Raw genomic sequence first — 21,574 nt, 5'->3', positions numbered from 1 at the left:
CTTCCCCCTCTCTCTCTCTGCCTGCCTCTCTACCTGCTTGTCATCTCTGTCAAATAAATAAATAAAATCTTTAAAAATAAATAAATAAATAAATAAATAAATAAATAAATAAAGCTCTTCTAACAGGTAAAACTAGTCTCCATCTGGACACCTTAGTTAGCAATGTTTATTAATCTATGATTGCCTTTTTGATTTTTATGTTTGATTTATATGCTAGTAAATAACTTTTGGCACCAAAACTATTTTCACAAATAAATTCATTTTAAGAGATGTGATAGCTGAAAGTTAAATAATGTAGTAAAGTAAATAAATAAATAAATAAAAAGGCATGCATCTAACAGAAAACTATGTAATATCATATTTTAAATTTTCTTATAAGAGGATGAATTCAGCTTATATTAATTTTATAAGTTTTCATTAAAAAACACAGAACACATCACTTTGGTAAGTATTTAGTCAGATATGAAACATACCAACCTATTTTGTTTAGGTGTTAGGATTAAATTAAACATTAGAAATATGTAGTGTTTTTGTTTCTCATTTTCTTTTAATATTTAAGTTCTAAAATGTAAAGTCAATTGTCATATTCTATTCCATAAAAATATATATATAGTCCATAAAGTCACAATATGTTCAATAGTTAAAATAATCCTTTATAAAAAGACTAATTATGAGGTGTTTTTAAAAACCGTTCTTGTAATTACTTTCTCTGAAGTACAAAGCATTTAGTTTTTGCAATATAGTAACTTAAAAATAATTTAAGTATGCTATGTCTCTTTACCTTGAGACTTTAGCCCCAAAGAAATATGATGAAGTTATCAGCAATGAAATTATTAAGTAATAGAGAATTATTAAATAATAATGTCCATTGTAATTGGACACCATATGTAATATGAATTTCTCCATAGTTTTATCAGATGAAAATTCCTAAAATACTGCAAACTTAAGTTGCAAACCTAAATTCACAATTCAGAGATGTGTTGCTTCTGTTGTTTGCTGTCTCATAATCAAATTGCCCATTTATACTCTTGTCTCTGTTTCTCATTCATTTTCTCTCCATTGGAATTACTTGGAGGACATTTTTTTCTTTTGTGAAATAGCATTTTTTTTTTTATTCCTGACAATTGCGTGGAATTATAGTGACACGTGTCAAAAGATCTCAGAATATGAACTTAGCCAGCTGATAAAAATTCAGGTAATTGATTTAAACAATCATGCTATTATCTTTTAAAGGCTGTTAAAATAACAGTAAGTTTCTCCAGATTGTTTTCCATGTGCTTTTTTCACACTTATGTGTAAATTCACCTGACAGTGAAAATGGATGTAATAAATTTGAGAGAACTACGAGTGGTGATAATGCAGTAACTGGCATTGAATTCACCTCCAACCCTCATTTCGTCTGGATATAAAAGGAGAGGGTGTTGATTATTTGTCCAACCTTCTTGTAGCATCAAAGGAAGATGGTTAGGCATTTGATCAAGCATGTGATTCCCTTTGTTTTCTTGCCTTTTCTCTCACATGCTTTGCTGTTTCCTTATTGAATTCATGGTGACACTGTTAAGATTAATTAGGTGAAAACTTGCAAAATAAAAGATGAGGTTAAAAAAAAAAGTCTTCTACCCCTAAGATACCTCTGGAAATTTTATGAATATGCACTGATATTGATTGGATGACATTGTATTTGAACTAGTATCTTAAGGGGAGAAATGTTGTTTTGGATATCTAAACATAACTAATTCTCTTACTTTGAAATTCTAATTTCTCCTATAAAATCAATGTACAGTGTAAAATTTCCTTCTCAGTTATAAGTTGATAACGGCCAGCAATACCCCTCCTTGGGTACTCTTTGTCTCTCTTTCTCTCTCTCTCTCTCTTTTTTTTTAAACTTTAAATACACCCACACTTTTGTTAATATAGTTTTTAAATAAATATTATAGTCATTTTAATATTGTAATCATTATATTAGCTTTTTTAGATAAGATAGCTTTGTTATACAGATTATTGTTATTTTTCTCAGCTCATTGGTCTTTATGTTTTGACAAGCTACTTTGTCCAAGGTTTTTTTTTTTTTAAACTACTCAGTGATTCACTCTGTAAAAATCTAGGCTCTACTCTTCTTGGTATCAGACCACTACACATGATATTTGCCTTGAGCAAACTCTTCTACATCCAGGGAATTTACTTTCTCAAATTTGCTTTTGTATTTCCCTCTGTTAATAATGAAAAAAACCTAAATACCAAAACACCATGGGCTAATGAAAGAAGGGAATATACTAAATATAGCAACGAGGTAATATTTTTTTAAGAGAATGCTGACCACGGTATAAATAAAAAGTGCTTAGAAAATTGACCAGTGAGCAAAATTTTGCATCCCTTATCTTAGAGTTATTAAAAACAAGGAAAAAAAAAAAACCTCTTCTTATTGCTCTTCACTGTGCTTTGTACTCTGATTGCTGTCCTCCACCACGCACACATACTCGCTCACTCACTCACACATGCTCACCATCATTTTTTAAGTTCCTTGAGAACAGTAACTATCTTTTACTCATCTCGGGTTTCCCAAAATACCTAACACAGAGCCTGTGTTAACACTGCTAGGTATTGCATGAATTATAGTGGGAGAGGCAAAGTTACTCCGCATCAAGACACTTACTGAGACATGTGAACAGAGAAGGTATCTTTGCAAACATTGGCAAGGACATACGGTGCAGACATGCTTTCGTTCACCTGGGCTGCTGTCACAAAAATACCATAGACGGGGTGGTTTATCAGCAACAGAAATTTATTTCTCACAGTTCTGAAAGTCGGAAGTCCAAGATCACAGTGCCAGACACACATTATTTAGTCCTGTGGAGAAGATTTAATGCATACTCATGAAAATGACTTGCTGTTGGGCAATAGTAAATATATGCCCTTGGAATTTAAGAATTATTTAGACAAGATGAAAATAGTCTCTGTGACATGTTGATTTCTAGCAGCAAATTATTAAATATAGAGAGAGCTTACTTTTATGGTTCTTCATCCTTTTTTCATTGTGGTTGTAGCTACATCTTTCTATTATGAAAACACTAACAATTTTACTAAAGAAAAAGTCAGTTTGCTATTGTTTGCTTTGGTTTGTGTATTTATTTTTGCATGGATTGAATTGTCTAAAATTTTTAAAAAAAAGTCTTTTAGTTAACGTTTCTCTCTGTTTAATCAGAAATATTTGTACTATGGTAGGCATTTCAAAAGTGGTTGTAAAAAAATGAAACAAAATATAAAAAGGGTATCTAAATCAGCTGGATTTCCTCCCACTAATAGCAAATATTAAAGACTGCCCCTTGCTAGAGTGCTAAAAGTATAAATGAAGGATGGCACACATAGCTGAACACAAAGTTATATGTGCCGAGGTCTTTATCTTCACATTCCCCAAAAAAATGTTGATACAGAAATATTGTGTATGAAGTGAGAACTGTGACAGATACCCTCATACACCTTATGCTTTTGAATTAGCCAATAAGAACTTCTGAAACCTAAATCCATGAATGAAATAAATGTCATAATTATGGATTACTCAGTTACCTAAATAAGCTAACATTTATGTAGTTCTGTTATTTCTAGTACTCCATGTATTATCATTTTTAAGGAAATATATTATTATTCTAAAATGTTGATCCACTTTTTTTCCTTTTTATTTTTCTCAGGTTTATTGAGATATTGAGATATAACTGACAAATAAAAGTGTTAAATATTAAATGCATATATACTTGGTGATTTTATACATATATATATATATATTTTTTTTTGTTTGTTTGTTTTTTTCCCCAGTGTGGGGCTCGATCCCAGGACCCTGGGATCATGACCTGAGCCGAAGGCAGAGGCTTTAACCCACTGAGCCACCCAGGCACCCCAGTTAGCATCCAAATCTTGATTTCACCTCAGGTCATGATCTTAGGGTTGTGAGATCAAGCCCTGCACTGGGCTCTGTGCTAGACATGGATCCTGCTTAAGATTCTCTCTCTCAGTTTCCCTCTGCCCCCTTCTCCCTCATGCTCTCTCTCCCTAAAAATAAACAAACAAACAAAACCATACTAAAGCCATTTGAATACTCATTTGAAATAATGTGGGACTCCCTCCTCCATGATTAGAAAAACCCTTTACTGTCAGGGATGGGAGTTGGATAGAAAGTTGTCCAAAGTAGGTGAAATTTCAATTTGAGTCTAAACTAAAGTGCATGAGAGGCTGTTGGAAGGACATTAGCCACTGAACCTGCATCCAAAGAGTGTGGTTTCAAGTGAGGCACCAATGTTAATAAAATATAATCAAAAATAAAATCACCACCAACAAAGTGAATTCTCTTCACTACGTGAAGAAAAGAATAAATCACTTTTACTCCTGAGTAGGCATTAAACCAGAATATAACATACATTATATGCAGTCTGCTAAAGAGATTGCAAAAAAAGAAAAATAATCTCACCCATTTATATAAGCAGATACAATCCATTACATATGTGTTGATTATCCTTATCAAAAGTAAAACAAAATTAACTCTTATCCATATGATAAGCTGGAAGTTACACCCTAGAGCAAAGCACCTAGGCTTTAACTCTCAGGCACAGAAGCAGGATGAAGGGGCACCATCTTTCTTCATGTTCACATTTCAAGGAGATGGCTCCAAGGCCTTCATGAAAGACATTCTTGATGTGTAAAACTGGAAGAGTTTTGTTTAGCTTTTACACCATTTAAATAGGCCTGAAAAACATTGAGAAAGCAAGTATTTACAATTTTAAGTTTTCTAAAGGAAATGATAAAAAGAAATGGAAAAGTAGGAAAGTTTTCTTTCCCTTTTGTAACCAAGGACAATTTGAAACTTTTTTTTTTAATTTGTATTTGCACTTATAATTTTTCTTTTTGTGACTACTTTATAATAAAACTACAATTTTATAATTATCTCAATTGCTGTTTCTACTTTGCTCTGGGCAGTTTGCAGTCATCTAAATATACAGCAAATTCACAGTAAAATACAAAGCAAAGCAATTATCAGGAATACAATAGGATGAATTTAAAATTTCAGTACAATATTAGCTGTGGAGGAATAACCTTTAAATATGTTGTACCAATGTTGAATGGGTAAAGAAAATTCTTGATGGCAAAGGTCAAATATTTTCTTTCATCATACATTAGTTTTACAAATTGCTATGTTGCCTATATTGCTTACACTTTTAAATGATTCAATGTTTATTGTATTATTTTATAGCTCCTTATGAAAGCTTACTAATTTAAACCTAAGGAGTAGCTTCACCCTGGAGCCTGAATCTAATTTTGTCAGTAAGAGTTTATTTCTTTAGAGTCCCAGTAAACTTCTCCTAAGTTCTCACCAATTACATAAGTGACATTACATTTACAAAATAATCTAGGATCTTCAGTAATTATTCCATCTTTCCATATAATTTTTCCCAAATGGAAACACAAAGATACCCAGAACCATTATCTAGTATTATTGTGAGGCACCTGTTGAAGGGTACATATTGAACTTCCAGTGTTCAATAATACATGACTCTAATTATTTAAATCTTGAGGACAAACCCAGCCTACAGGCCATGTTTTGCATGGTCAAAATCAATAGTTATATTATTATAACAGTCAATTAAATCTCCATAGGTAATAGACATTCACTTTTGCTTATCTACACTTGGACTGGAGAGAACTTGTTATTTCAAAGTTAATCAAGGGGCATTAAACTTGTCTTCTATAGCTTAATTTGTAAACACTGGATTTCTGTTTGTCTTCTAATTAAATGCTTTTCATTCTGCAGCATCCTACTAGTCAAACAAGTTAGCAAAACTGTTTTTTTTTTAATGTCAAAATTATAAAGTAAGTATCTAGATGGGCGTTAGTTATTTTACTTTGGTATTATTAAAACTTACTAAGAAGATAATCTCACTTTTTGCTCTGTCTATAATTAGATTGCTAGACTGAGAAGTCCAGATCATGTGTTGACCAGATTAAGAGAAAAATTATGCCAGACCAGTTAAACAGTTAGGGAAGACTTTATTCAAGACTATGGACTCCTACTGGAATAGGGACCAAGACTATTGACATAGGAGTCAGTACTATTATAGTCCACAGACAGAGAGTTTGCAGTGCTACCTCTTTTCGTGATTATATTTCAGAGGGATGGCTCCCAACTCCTTGAGAAACACATTCATAGGTTGTAGAAAATTTGCGTCTTGAAGTGCAGAGAAAAGATGTACAGTTCTAAGTTTTCTAAAGTAAAGGCTCTTCAAAAAGGTAGAATAAGAGCTTGTAATCAGGAAGGAGACTCTCAAAGTTTAGTTAAGCTCAGGGGAAAATTAAGGCTGTCTTGGCCACTGGGAATATAATTTTGAGATGTCTGGGTATAGTGATTATGGGGCCTATTATTGGGAGTACAAAAAGAAAAATATAGTTTAAGAAATAACCTGTTTTTTTTTCTGTAATAAAATGTGACCTTTTAAAGAAATTTAAAAAACACTGCTGTGAATAAGACAGTAAGGCAGTCCACGAAAATCATACGTTCTCTAGAATACCTTTTTTTTTTTAAAGATTTTATTTATTTATTTGACAGAGAGAAATCACAAGTAGGCAGAGAGGCAGGCAGAGAAAGAGAGAGGAGGAAGCAGGCTCCCCGCTGAGCAGAGAGCCCGATGCAGGACTCAGTCCCAGGACCCTGGGATCATGACCTGAGCCGAAGGCAGCAGCTTAACCCACTGAGCCACCCAGGTGCCCTAGAATACCTTTTTTAAGCTGAGTTCCGTGTCATCCTCGGTTGCTCTAGAAAATTTGATTTTCAACTCTTTTGTAAGACCCACTGCCTAGCCCTTTATGGCTGCTGGCTTCACTTGGCAAGCGTGGGTCTCCCTGGGTTTTCCTTTCACTTTGATCATTGTATGGGTGATTAACAGTACTTCAAAGAGTCCCTCCAGCATAGGAACAGACAGTCTTTCCTCTACAACAACTTTAAGTAGACAGAATCTCCTGGTTAATAGAGGTGGCAGACTTCTGGTGGGTCCTTCAAGGTCCTTTGCCTTATGACTTTATGTCTCAGGACTTCTGGGGAAGAAAGAAGCCCTTTGAAGTATTGGACATGTTTATGAGAGGATTCGGTTAAATTGGGTACAGGACATGATCTCTGACGACCCAAATTCATAAGCCTGCCAAATATAAGTTCAAAGGGAAAATATTTTGCTTGCTTGCAGAGGTTGCTCTAATTTTCCACAAGGCTAGTAGTAAACGTCTAGACCAGTTTAATCTATTATATTGCTGAATTTTAACAAACGAGTTTGATTGTTCTTACTGGAATCTGTAAATATTTGCATCATTACTAGATGGCAGTGGAAATCAGATAACTTCCTCTCTCTGATTCATTATGCTCTAGTATTCCTTAAGTGGAAAATGTTTGAAGAAAGACTTTACCACTGCTTGAGCATTGGCATCTGAAGAGGGGAACAACTTCTTCAGACCATCCAGATATCATAATCCCATAACTAGACAAAACATCTTAAATTCCTCAGAAATTAATTCTATGAAATCCAAATGCCACCAAAATTTTAGAGAAGTTGGTTGGGGAAAACTGTCTACACAGACCTTAGGAGAACCCGTGAAGAATTCTACTGGCACATTTTTCATCTCTTTAATATGTTTTGGATAACTTCATCTTTTTAGGTATATGTAGTAAGAGTCTAGTGCCTTTAAAAATCCTTTTTTACTTTGGCATTTATGTTGATGATGCAACATTGCTAACCAAGAAATAAGGACTGTGGCATGTGTTTTTGTTAGCTAATTCCCAGAGTTCAGTGAAATTTCTCTTAGCTCCTCTTCTAATCCATTTGTACATTTTTTGTGTGTGGGGGTGTGGGAAGCATATTTTTGGAAATTAACAAAAATTGCTTGTTGTATTGAATGTGAGGCTTCTAAGTTTGAAATCTGCCGCATTTAACAGTGGCTTTTGAAGCTCTGTCAGCAAAATCATTGCCTTCAGAAGTTTTCATTCTGCCTGCGTGAGCCCTGCAAGAGATTACTGATCTGAGCAGCCTTGAACAAGTCAGCTATCAATTTTCCATGAGATTCTTTCCCCTCAAAGTAGGAACCTTCTTCTTCTTTTTATTTTTTTTTCCAAATTTTTTCTGTTGCAAGACAGACAAAAACATATACTATATGGGGGTGCAATTACCATGACTGCTATTGATGAGGCTGTTTGTGCCAACTTAGTTCGAGGCAAAATAGAAGCTTCCAGAATTTTTATAAAGAGTCAGCATACCATACAAAGCCTTATGCTGGCCACTTTTATCCTAAGAATATGACCCATCCACAAACATTATGAAATTGTCATTATGAACAAGAATATCAGACAAATCAAGTCAAAGCCTCGTGTCTTCTATTACCATTGAACAGTTGGGACCAACAATATGATTAGGATCTGGTAAAAACAACACCGACAACAACAACAAAAAAAACCCAGGATCTAAGAGATTGCATTTCCTAATAGTATTTTTGTTGTTGTTGTTTAATGACCCTTTATACCTAGTCTGATGGCATACCCACAAATTTGTAACCTTACTTGTAAGATAGTTGTTATAACACATAGGACAGGAAAATAAGTCAAGTGACTCAAGGTAAGGACTTGAGCCTTTTTAAAAGTGTGCCTGTTGCTATTATAGCATCCCAGTAACCACAGTGCCCTGATCCAGAAGATCTGAGAAATACATTATCAACGTGTGGTCTAATGAATCCTTGCTTTTGAGTTAACGCTTCAAACGTGGCACCCTTATTTTCACGACAACACAACTAGAAAGGCTTTTCCAAATTCAGAATTCCCAATGCTGAGCAGTCATCTCACAATTGCTCTATCAGAGGTTTTTCCCTCTCTGTAAAAGTTTGAATTCATGGTCTACGGTATCCTCTTAGTCCCCAAAACTGGGGACTTTATTTAACAAGATATTTCATTTGCAAAATGGGCTGTATTGTATGCTTTTGGGGCCTTCAGCATCAACAGATACCCTGAATATTCTACCTCAGTTTGGCAGTAATACAGCTTATCTCGTGAGGCCTTGTGCCCTTGTAAACAGAGGGAATTGTAACAAAGCCAAAGTATCAGTTCTGCTTGGCTTTTTAGTTTCTGATTCTACCAGCAAACCATCCATATATTGAATACCTATGGATCCTTCTGGTGGGAGAGCTGTCTCTAAGCTTTCCCATAAATGACTAGAGGAATAGTAGGAGAGTACTGAAACGCTTGAATTTTTTTTTTTTTTGCCATAAATATTGCACTCCTTCATAAGTAAAAGTGAACAAGATTTAGACTTGTCCATGAGAGGAGCTAGAAGAAAACAAAAACAAAGCAGAAATAGATAGATTGGAGAAAAACCTTTCAGACAATGCTACCAAAGTTATTAAAAGTTCTGGTTTAGGAACTATACACATTAATGGAACAATTTTATTTATTTTCTTAAGATCTTGTACAAAAGTCAACCATCTTTATCATATTTACTTTACTTCTTTACTGGGAATTTGGCAGTAATAATATTATAGGGTAGGTGCCCTTTATTTTATAATTATCCTTTGCTTTTTCTAATTTTTTTTTTTTTATAACTGGATTTTCCCTTCTAATTGAGCCCTCAACAAAGGGTATTGGTCGACATAAGACTAATGCTTCCGATAAGGGATTTCTATGGGTTATACATCTTAGATTAAATTAGTGTTGTTATTCCTTGGGCCCAAAGTAATACACTGATTTGTTTCTGCTCAGGGTAATTTTCCAGTGTGGTACAGGCTTTCTATTTCCTACTATACCCCTTTTCTTTCAGAAAGTACCCAGTAACCAAACCAGATGCTTTTTCTGAGGGTAATTCACAGACATTCCAGATGGAATACACAATATGGTAGTCTTAATTTGCACAAGAGATCTCTCCCCAATAGGTTTATAGGACAATCAAGAGAAAGGAAGAAAATGTGTTCCTCAGCCACAGGATCTATTCAGTTTGGAACCACAAAGAAAAGAAAGGAGCATAAAGTTGATTCAAACGACCTGTATTGATCTATCACCAGATGGAAAATGAGGACTTTCCAGGGAAATTTCGGAATAAGTAGCAGTACAATCTACCAGAAAAAGCAATGATACATCAGCCAGAGGGAAAGTTATTGAAGCATACATTTCACCAGTTCCAACTGCTGAGATTTCCTCAGTCTGTCTATTTTAAACCATTTTCCCAGTTATTCTTTAGCCTTCTGGGCATTCCTGATTCCTATTTCTGCAATTTATTCATCCCTGGAGTCTTCTTTTCTCCATTCCCTCTTCTAGTTTGCAGCCTCTTATAATAGTAACATTCTGTTTTCTCTTCCTTTCTCTTAACAGATTGGCCACCACTGTAGAGTTAATTTCGTTTAGTAATTAGTCTTAACCGAACAGTTAACCTGCCGCTTTTTAACTTCTTATTTTCTTCTTCATATTTGTTCAGATTGTCCCCAAACTGAGTAGCTACTGCTAAGATTTGAGTAATAGTTGCCCTTGCCATTTGACGCCCCCTTTCTTTAATCTGAGCTTGGATAGTCAACAAGAGAGCCAAGACAAAGATGGATAGAACCAGAGGACGATTTTGACCTGTTCCTGGATCCATGCTAGTAAACTCTGAAAAAGTATCAATAAATTTTTGATGGAAAATAATAGGGAATTCTCCTGTCTTCTGTTTGTAACACTGTGGTTTTTCCCAGCTCACCTTTAGAGGAAAAGCTGTGAGCAGTCTCTTTCAGTAGGTCTTCCAAACAGTTAGTTTTTCCGCAGTTGTGGAGGCGGGTGGATAGCTGGCTACTTTTTGGCGTGCTGGTCATCTTCTTGTCCCCAGCATGCTTGCTCCATCAAATGAACAAAATCTTTTGGCTTCAGAATTCCAGGAGCTAGTACATCCCCACGTGTGGCGGTGTAAATTTAAAGAATAATGAGACAGGGAAGACAGAAGGAGCAGAGACAGCAAGAGAAAGAAAGAGAGGGCTTCTGTAAAAGAGAAAGTCCCTTGAATTCTCCCATTCTTCCCAGTCTTTCCACTGATTATCCAAACCGCTTTTTAATTTTCCTCTTAGAATGATAGCCATCCAATAAATACAAGTATCTAATTTGCTTGGTATGAGGCCCTCCTAAAACACAAAAATCCTGAAAGACTAGATTCTCCTATGTATTCCAAATATGACAGGGGTATTACCTGTTTAAGAGAAAGAACCTCAGGCTTCCCATATTTTTTTTTACTGTCAAAGCTAATCATGATCTTAGATCATGATTTTGGATTTTAGAGCCCAATTTACCCTGGTTTACTAAATAATAAAATCTTGAATTTGAGAGGGTGGTTCATTGAGATAGTATTTCAAAAGAGCAGGGCACTAGAAGAAACACTTTATAATCCAAGGTCTCTTACTAGACTGTTTATAACCATGAGACTTTAGCCGGTCCATTTAATTCAAGAACTGCCATTTGGATCCTATCCTCATCACCAAATTGTCGGGGATATATAATTAAAAATAGAATTACCTGTCAGCCTCGTTAAATCTCTCCACAAAATGTAAGCAAGAATAAAACAGTTTTAATGTTTAATAAGCATTAAACCAGACTGTGATGTGTATCACAGGCGACCCACCAAGGTGATTGCAAAGAAATAAATCTTGCCTTTTTATACAGTCAGGCAGATACAGTCCATTACATGTATGTTAACTGCCCTTAACATACAAATCCAAAAAGATTTTTGAATAAAACACCCATCTTTTTGATGGGCAGGAAGTTACCTCATGGGTCTGTATGCCTACACTTAAATCCCACAAAAACAGGGATACAGAACAATATTCTCCTTGACATTCACATTTCAAAGAAATGACACCCAGACCTCCAAGAAAGAGGCATTCACAGGATGCACCATTGGCAAGAGGCTTATTTAACTTAAAAGATTTTTATATAATTGAAATAAACAGAGGCCATTTACAATTTTGAGTGTTCTAAAGGAAATGCTAAAGAGAAGGGGCTTTTTCTCTTCCCTTTGTGGCATTGGGGAATTTTTTAGTTTAATTATCATTATTTTTCAGATTTGTATTTACCCTTACACCAGCCAGGAATGTGGAGTCACAGAAGAACAAGTTAGCAAGGGAACAACTTTGCCTATATGTGTTAGCTGTTCCTTATGAACTGACAAAATATCATGCTGGAAGTTTGGGGTAGTAAAAGTTCAGAACTGAAAGGAAATAAGAGAACATAAGAAGGAGCAATTATGCAATCTTCTCCTGAAAACAACTTTTAATAGTGTGAGGCAGTTTGTTGGCACATTTGATATGGTGTATCTCATGCCTATTTCATAATGAAACCATTTTGCTTTCTGTCATGTCTCAGAGCTTGAGTTCTCCTTACTCTTGCCCATAAACTCTGTCCCTACTATAGCTCAAATTGTCACCAATTTGAAAATTGAAATTTCATATGCCACAAAATTGCACTGAATGATCTTTCCACATGATGGGGGGAAGTGTGTGTGTTTACCCACAGATATGTATACCCATAAATATGTATACATGGGGCAGATACACAGCTATATTACAAAGGAGAATGTATGTATGTATATCTTTTATATTATAATAATTTTAAATTTGATCTGGCAGGAAGACAACATACCTTAAAATTCCATAATACAATATATGTCACAGTGTTCCTCAGTATCACATAATCCCATAATTAAAACACAGTATTTAACTCGGCTTATTTGAGATAGAGTCCCCATAAATTCTGTAACACTGGACACTGGTAACACAGCTACATTTAACTCAATCGGCTGATGTTATTTTATCCTTTTGGTGGCTAGATAATGAGCAAAGCATTTTGCCGCTGTGGTCACTTCGGGGATACGGGCATCAGTGCTGCCCTCTGCTGGTGTAATTGTAGAGTAGCCTCTATCCCAAAACCTGCTCTCTTAAGAGGCCCATTTTATTACAGAGGGAAAATTTATACCTTCTCTCCTCACGTAATTTCCCAGAATCTTCATGATCTTAGCAATAAAGTACACAAACGCTTAGGAATTCCCCCTTTTAGAAGACTCTTTTCAGTATATAATTTAAACTTCCCTATCACTATGGATATTTTGCTCAGCAGTGAGTCCATTTTTTCCCTCTTCCTATTCTTTTTTTTTTTTTTTTTTTTTTTAATTTTTTTTTTTTTATTTTTAAAATCTTTTTTTTTTTTTTTTAAAGATTTTATTTATTTATTTGACAGAGAGAAATTACAAGTAGATGGAGAGGCAGGCAGAGAGAGAGAGGGGGAAGCAGGCTTCCTGCTGAGCAGAGAGCCCGATGCGGGACTCGATCCCAGGACCCTGAGATCATGACCTGAGCCGAAGGCAGCGGCTTAACCCACTGAGCCACCCAGGCGCCCCTCCCTCTTCCTATTCTTGACAGACTTTTTCCCCCAAGGTCTTATTTACTCATTTGCTTTTCTCCTTTATATGACCCTTGGCTTTGGTTCAAGTATGTGACTGTAACATAATTAATGACAGAGGAAACATGAGGTAATTTCCATTGAGCATTACTGAATGAGATTATTAATGCACAGATTCAGTGATGCTGTATCAAACTACCAGCATGTTCTTTAAAATGAAACTATTTGCAGTAAAAAAAAAAAAAAAACATGACATATGTTATCTGATATCAGTATGCAAAGGGATATACTATATTCCTTGCCATTTTATTGTTTTGCACAGTGCTTAAATATTTTTCACCCTATTTCTTTAGAAGAAAGTTCTGTAAAACTTGAAAGGTTAAAATGAAGAGCATTCCTGGTGTTTAAAAAAAAATTAAAGATATTTTAGATCCTCTTTTTCCTTTCAGTTCAAAAAGGAGTGTAAGATTCTCTGATAGTCTAAAATTTAGTATCTTGCCTGAGGATTATGAAAGACCTAACCTAGTTAAACACATGGAATGATACTTACTTATAATAAATCTTGATCACTAAATTGTGCTGTTTGTTCTGTTACATCAACGCATAGCCTTGCAAGTTTATCTGACAGTTGTTTTTTCTAGCCAAGAAAGTACTGAGAAACAGTTCTATGTCATCATTTGCATGCAGAAAGTGTTTTAATAACCCATTTCTCTCTTCTCCGTCCATCTCTGTTTTAGGCTGACTGGAAGCTTTGTGCCAGACCTGATAGTGAGCATGAGTAGCCAAATGTGGCTGCACCTTCAAACAGATGAAAGTGTCGGCTCCGTTGGCTTCAAGGTCAACTACAAAGGTAATGATGAATGGCTACTATGGGAAATATGTTATCTTAATACCACCAGAGAATACTTTTAAATTCAAGTTTAATTGCATCTACGAAATAAAAAGTTTTCCCGAACATAAACAAGAATATATTCTAACAAAATACTTCTCTTTTTAATTTAACTATAAATGTTGATTTCACTTTTCTTGAAATAAACGTAGGCTTTTTTTTCCCCCCCTTATAATGTGTCTATTTTGCATATCTCGTCTCCCCCCAGCCCACTGTACTATCCCTATATGTTAGCCACCCTGGCCTCCTAGCCTTACCCAGAATAGACAACATAATTTTATATACTTTATACAATTTGCCTGACAAAAATAACATACTAATTAGTTAATACTAAATATCAAAGTAAAGGACTTAATTCCTCCAAGAATCCCAAGTACCATTTTTTGAAGGGGTCATAGGGATCTACCAGGTATTCTCTCAGATTAAATACATCACTTTGGTGTTCAAATGATCAATTCCTGTGTAAGTCATAGACCACAGATGTGCTAAATTACCACTGCCCACCCGGTGTTGGTAGTGATGCAGATTGATGATTAATTACCTGTGCACAGCAGAATCTTTTAGTTAGAATTCTATATTCACATTTCATATATATATAAATATATATATGAAATGTGAATATAGAATTCTAACTGAAAAAAATAGTGAATGTTAATAAATTCAATTGAAATCTATACCTTAAGAAATGAAAAGTTTTAAGAAACCATCAGAACATTCTGTGGCTTGATTTTATTATTTCTGTTGTGGTAAAAATCATTATTCTCTCTCTTCTCAATTTTAACAATAGCTATTTAGAATTCTCTTACTTGCATAATAATAATTTGTAATTGGTTTCCTTTTCCGAACATTGGCTTGCCTTGCCTTTGTATCTGGACACACAGAACTGAATGCATGATGTTGTCAGGGAGACTGAACACAGGCATCCTGTGTTTTTAACTTGTGACTAATTTGGTGCTATATTAATTTGAATAGTTCAAGAAATTTGTATAAATGTCAGTTAAAAATAATGAAAAGGTTACCCTAATTATAATTTCAAATATATCCCTCCTCCATTTAAAAATCCACATCTCTGCTTTCTAAATAAGACAAAGTTACAACATTTAAAGAACGGTCAGTTTTTGTTGAAAGTATCTATGTTTTGATGTTTTCATTTTTTAAAGAAAATTCCACTCTAAATGGCTAAAGGGAATTGGCATCCTTATATTCCCCTTGGGTTTATTATTTCCTTCACCCTGTGAAGGTTACCTGTCAGAGAACCTGTAGTTGTTTAAACCTTGGAAACCGTATTAATCATTAACGATAATGCTTCAACAAAGAAACAGTTGTACTAGAGCTCATGGACATGTCGGAGCAGTAGGGATTTCTATCGATATTTACAATGTGCTCCACTCTGTGCGGTTCAAGAGCTGAACTACGTGGTAAAGTAGTACAATTAAACATTATTTTGGTTTCTTTCCGCTCAGTTTTCAAAAAATATTTTTAAAAAAATCCTAAGTATCTGCTGTGTGCTGGCTTCTGAATGAGTTGTTGAAAATAGAAAGAAGAGCCAGGTATTATCTCTCAGGGAAATCACAATATAGTGACAGAGAAAAACATATCCAACTATTCAAGCACAAATAATCTACAGAAATGAGAGAGTTGAAACCAACACAGAAGATTCTTGCTGAATAATGCCTTCATTCTTTTCCCTTCCTTCAGTCTATTTTAATCTAACGTCCGCACTGGGAATGGTGATCTCCAGCAGCAGAGAAGTGTCACATTACACTCCTGCTGTAGGTGTTTCCATAATTTTCTTCATGGCTTAAAGATAAGGTCCAAAACCTTGAGACGTCTTATCTTCCAGCTTTCTTCACTGTGTCTTTGTCTTTCTACAGTTCAGTTTTACAAAATTATCTGTAATTCTCCATCCCCGCAAGTTGTTTCATACCTGTCCTCTCTGGGCTTTCAGGCAATTGCATCTGAATTCTCTATTCTTATTTTAACAGCATCACATCACCCATCCTTCAAGACAAAATTCAAATATTTCTTCTTCTGTGAAGCCTTTCTTAACTCCATTCATCACAAAATAACACTTTCTCTGTTGTATAAGACCTGTGCCAGATAGATACTATACTACCAGATGGAAATATATCCCTTTTCATATTTCCATTAGCAACCCTTTGCTATGACATCGTAAGTGATTAGTAAAACTGAACAAATGATTTCACATGTGGAATGTGATGTACTAGAGGGAAAAATATGTCCTTAAATTTTTAGTTTACTGTGATTTTTTTTCCTAGTGTGAAAATCATATTTTTTGCATTCTCCATAATTTAAAACCTGAGCTCAAAGTTGAAGCGGGGTTCATTTTGACAAGTTTTGAATTTTGATGTGCAGATAGCTTTAGCAACTTTGCCTACTAAAAATAATTTTCATAATTACCATGCTCTCTGTTAAGTAGTGTGTTGGTTCTAAATGGAACACCTGCTAAAAAACCTTTCCAGATTTGATCTAAAGATATCTTCTTTTTGTCATCTGTAGATTTTGTATGACATAGCACTGACTGTAGATTTCCTGTAAATTAAGTATGTTTTTCATGTGGTATATTTTCTTTTTTTAATTTTACGGGTAGCCACTAAATTATGTAACCCAGATTTTTTTTATGATATATTTTAATTCTTAAATTGTGTTTTGTTAATCGCCTGTGACCATGCTTTTGAAGTTTGCTTTAAAAGAAAATAAAGTTTCAAATGAAATCTCCTATTAAGAAACCAAAAATAGAAAAAAAGAAAATTAAAAGCTGGGCTGCTTTGATGCAGGACTGGCATTCCCCAATGGTCAGACTGCCCCTCATTCCTTCCAAGTATAGGGAAACCTTAGTGCTCCAAAAAACTCAGTTTGAAAATGGCCTTTTCTAAGACCATACCATTGACTAAAAGACCAGAAATATATCTGTGAATATAAATGATACATAATTGCCTAATTAAGTCATCATTATCTTTAGAACCTCAGCTTTAATCTTTGGAAGTATCAGTGCTTTTTTCTATAGAATTTGGACAGCAACTATCTTAAACTGTAAAAAACTGTAAAAAAGCAACAAATGTTGAAAATCAAGAAAATAGTTCCTTATTATAAATGCAATTCATTCTTATTCAATTAAAATTCATTTAATTTTATTATGTACATAAAAGTATGCTGATTACAGTTTGCAATAGCAGAAATGCATAAAATACCACTGTATTCTTCAGAAGTTTAATGATATTCCTTATTTGTTAAAAACAGTGATGTCCATATTGGGTATAACACATCAGCCATCCTTCTCTGCAGGTAATCTATGAGTTTGCCAAAGTTACGATTCAAGTTATGACACTAGGTGTTCCTGCTAAAAGGGAAGAATAACCTAGCTTTTTATCCTGCCCCATTAACCTTAGGAAGATTAGTTTTGTTTTCTTGTTTTATATTGTCATTATTTCAAGTGAATATTAACCAGAAAGGAAAATAGTTTTTTTTTCACTGGACCTATTAGCATCCATTAACACTGCACTATTTTTGTTATGTATTTTCATCTTTGTCTGAGTAAACCTAAGCAACATTAAAAGGACAATTAATAATTACTAAGAACCTTATATATCGCCATCACTTTACCTGCATTAACTCATCAAATCTCATTAGAACTCTGGGAGGTATCAATTATAATTCAATTTAACAGATCAGAAAACCGACTAGGATGTAAGCACTATGATGATAGGAAGTTGGTCTGTTTTGTTCATTGTTGTATTCTCAGTAGCCAACATCATGCCTAACATGTAATCACCACTCAATAAATATTTGTGAAATGTGTGAATGAAGGAACATGAGTATCAGATCTTTAACTTACTGCAGAATCTAGATGCAACTCTAAGTTTGTCGACTTCATGATACTTTCTATTATATGATATTACATCCTATGTAGGTGTGAAGTGTTTTTGGAAAGCAGAAAGGTTAAAGCCTGAAGACAAGCTGAAGACCCTGATCAGTGTCTAAAATATATATATATATATATAGACATATAGACACCACAAGATTGAGTTAAACTACTGAGCTCCCATTGTCTCATCAGCTACACATAAAAAAAAGTATACACAGCAAAAGCCACCTGATTTCAAATGTCTGTATGTTTTTATTTCCATATAGTAACTTTATGTTCTTTAGAAATATTTGGTTAAGAGCTTAAGTTCGTGGCAGAAGCCATATATAAAAAAAATCTTCAGCTTTCATAAGAGTTCTGAAAGTGCTATCATCTGCTGCTTTTAGAAATCAGGTATTGTAACTGACTGATTTTCAGTTGCATGATGGAGCTCATTCTCATCAATATAGTATTAATAGTGAGCACTTGATGAGTCATTACTGGTTTTTTTTTTTAAGATTTTTATTTATTTATTTTACAGAGATCACAAGTAGGCAGAGAGGCAGGCAGAGAGAGAGGAAGGGAAGCAGGCTCCCTGCTGAGCAGAGAGCCTGATGTGGGGCTCGATCCTAGGACCCTGAGACCATGATCTGAGCCGAAGGCAGAGGCTTAACCCACTGAGCCACCCAGGCACCCTGAGTCATTACTGTTTTTAAACATGTGTGTCATCTCATTTAATCAACTGTAGCAAACCAATAAAGTAGGTAATATTATCCCTATTGTATGGATATTGTATGGATGAATTAATTAACACAGCAAATTAGGTGATTCGTTCAAGATCACATGGCTGGTGTGTGCAAAATTAAGATATGACTGTGAACTCTACGTTTTAAGACTGCTGCTTTTCAGAAACTTATATTATTTCTGTAAATTTTTGCTTAAATTTAAATTTATTTAGATATTTAAATATTAAAATAGCTCTCAACTAAAGCACATGGCCAGAATCTAAAATTTTGATGAAGCCATCTGCTTTTATGGGATGACCTAAAATTTTGAAATGGAACATTTTAATGAAAGATGATAATTTTAGTTAAATATTTAGAATCATTAATTTTTATGGTTAAAGTGAACTGACAGTCCTTTTCTGTCATTGTGGAACTGAGGACAAGGAATTCCATTATTTGTCAAATGCAAGTTTTTACTAATAAGGGCATATGCCAGAGATAAGATGGATTGATAGCAAAATTTGAAAATAACACGAGACAAATGTTTAACCTTAATTGAACTTCAAATTTAATTAAAAAAAAACCAAAAAGCCTAGCTTCTTGAAAATACATATTTAATGCTGGAGGTGTCATTTTTTTAACCTATCAAATAATGTCTTGAGAGGTTAATTAGAACATTTCATAGATACCTTCTGATGATATTTCAAATAATTTATCCAGAAAAAAATCTTAACCAACAATTCAAGCATATAGATTTTATGCTTTTTAAGAGCACATTTTTCTTCTCTTTTTCTTCCACTGTTTTCTCTCTCCTTCTCTTTCTCTCTCCTTTCCTTTCTTCTTTTATCTTTACTTTGGTATATTGTACATATAACTTTCTAGCTGCTTTTCATTTATAAATATATCATGACAGTTTTTCCAGTCAATTTGTTTGGATAGGTGGCAGTTATCTAATGACTGTAGGATAGCTCACAAAACGTGCACACCATAATTAAACATGAACCAGTAACAATTTGCATCATTGTCTTTATCATGATATTAAAATGTTGAATTAAATATTCTTGTACAATTACCCATACATTTTTTTTCTTCTTCTTTTACTAAGGAAGCAGATTCCGAATAGTATGGACATTTAAATAAGAAATGGAGCTTGAGTAATTATTTCCTAAATTTTATATTTTTACTTTCCCTGGAGTATAAAAAGGAGGCTTTTCCCTATGACCTAAAATGGAATGCTGCAATCTGTTAGGCATTTGTCCATCTGATGTGTTATAAAAGCAGTATTATTGAATTTAATGGCTACAAGGTTGTTGACCATCTTGTCATAGATTTATTAACAACCTGGACTTCATCCTCTGAAATTTTTCAGCTTGATGCTCTTTGGAAGGCATTATTAATTGTCACGATTTATGTACTTTTCCTTTAATTCTCTGGGTCAACAGAGAATTATACTTTGCTGTCCTCTTGAAGTGAAGTGTGCCCATCTGATGACTAAAATATAACTAAGTGGCTATAGTCACTCCCAGGCTAAAGCATTGAATACATTGGTGTTCTCTTTCAAAAGGAACAATGAGACAGTATCTCCCAGGTAGTACAGATACAAACTGATGTTTACTTCCTTTAGTTTGTGTTCCTGAGGGAGAATGGAGCATAAATGTCCCCACTCCTCCCCATCTCCCAAGTATATAGTATAAGTAGCATGAGTATGAGGTGCCCCAGTGTCTCCCTTGGTTAATCCTCTGAATCTTGTTTTCCTCTGGGGTCATGATCTCAGGGTGGTGAGATCCAGCTCCTGCTTGAGTTTCTGTCTACCACTGCCCCACCCCCAACTTGCTTGAGCACACGTGCACACCTGTGTGTATGCATACATGTGTGTATGTGCGTGTGTGCTGTCTCCCGAATAGATAGATAAATCTAAAAAATATAAGCATGAGCAAAATATAAACTGTGTTTTATTAAGCCTCTAAAATCTCTGGGTTAATTTGTTAGTCCAACATAACCTAGTACATCCTGGCAAATACACCCCTTAAGTTAGCCCATTTTTACTTAGTCTTTGTACTCATAACCAGTTGTAGACATTTGGGGCACATAAGGTATATATCCCTTGGTTTATTTATACACTGCAAATATTTTCTTTCAGTCTATTTTGATTCTATAACATTGAAATAATACCAGGTTTTTGGCTTCTTTGTTCTAATCAAATTTAACATTCCTTTTATTTACGGCATTTCTATTTATATATGTGCTGTGCATTTTAAAATATTTTATAAATATATATTTAATATATAATAATATATTAAATATTATATGTAACTAATATTTTATTAAAGTTACTATATATAGTATATAAAAACTGTATACAAACAATGATGTACTATATATTGAAACAGAACAATAAAAAAGAAATTTAAAACTATATGTACAGGGGTGCCTGGGTGGCTCAGTGGGTTAAAGACTCTGCTTTCGGCTCAGGTCGTGATCCCAGGGTCCTGGAATCGAGCCCCGCATTGGGCTGTCTGCTTTGGCCGGGAGCCTGCTTCCTCCTATCTCTCTCTGCCTGCATCTCTCCAACTTGTGATCTCTGTCTGTCAAATAAATAAATAAAATCTTAAAAAAAACCAAAATTATATGTACATATATATGTATATATACGTGTGTGTGTATATATGTATGTGTGT

At 34.4% G+C, this 21,574-nt stretch overlaps 1 protein-coding gene across 1 annotated transcript in view; it reads left to right on the top strand.

The window, feature by feature from the left end:
* CSMD3 (CUB and Sushi multiple domains 3) overlaps nt 1–21,574 on the top strand; it is a 1,237,422-nt gene that overhangs the window by 658,975 nt on the left and 556,873 nt on the right. The window contains exon 13 of the mRNA XM_004743466.3: nt 14,155–14,267. Coding sequence (XP_004743523.2) covers nt 14,155–14,267 — 113 coding nt within the window. The remainder of the gene's footprint in view (nt 1–14,154; nt 14,268–21,574) is intronic.

This window comes from Mustela putorius, unplaced genomic scaffold, assembly GCF_011764305.1.
Source record: "Mustela putorius furo isolate JIRA1106 unplaced genomic scaffold, ASM1176430v1.1 tig00000228_pilon_pilon_pilon, whole genome shotgun sequence".
Lineage (NCBI taxonomy): Eukaryota > Metazoa > Chordata > Mammalia > Carnivora > Mustelidae > Mustela > Mustela putorius.
Note: the sequence above shows the minus strand (reverse complement) of the source record. Positions and strands in the feature narration are given on the sequence as shown.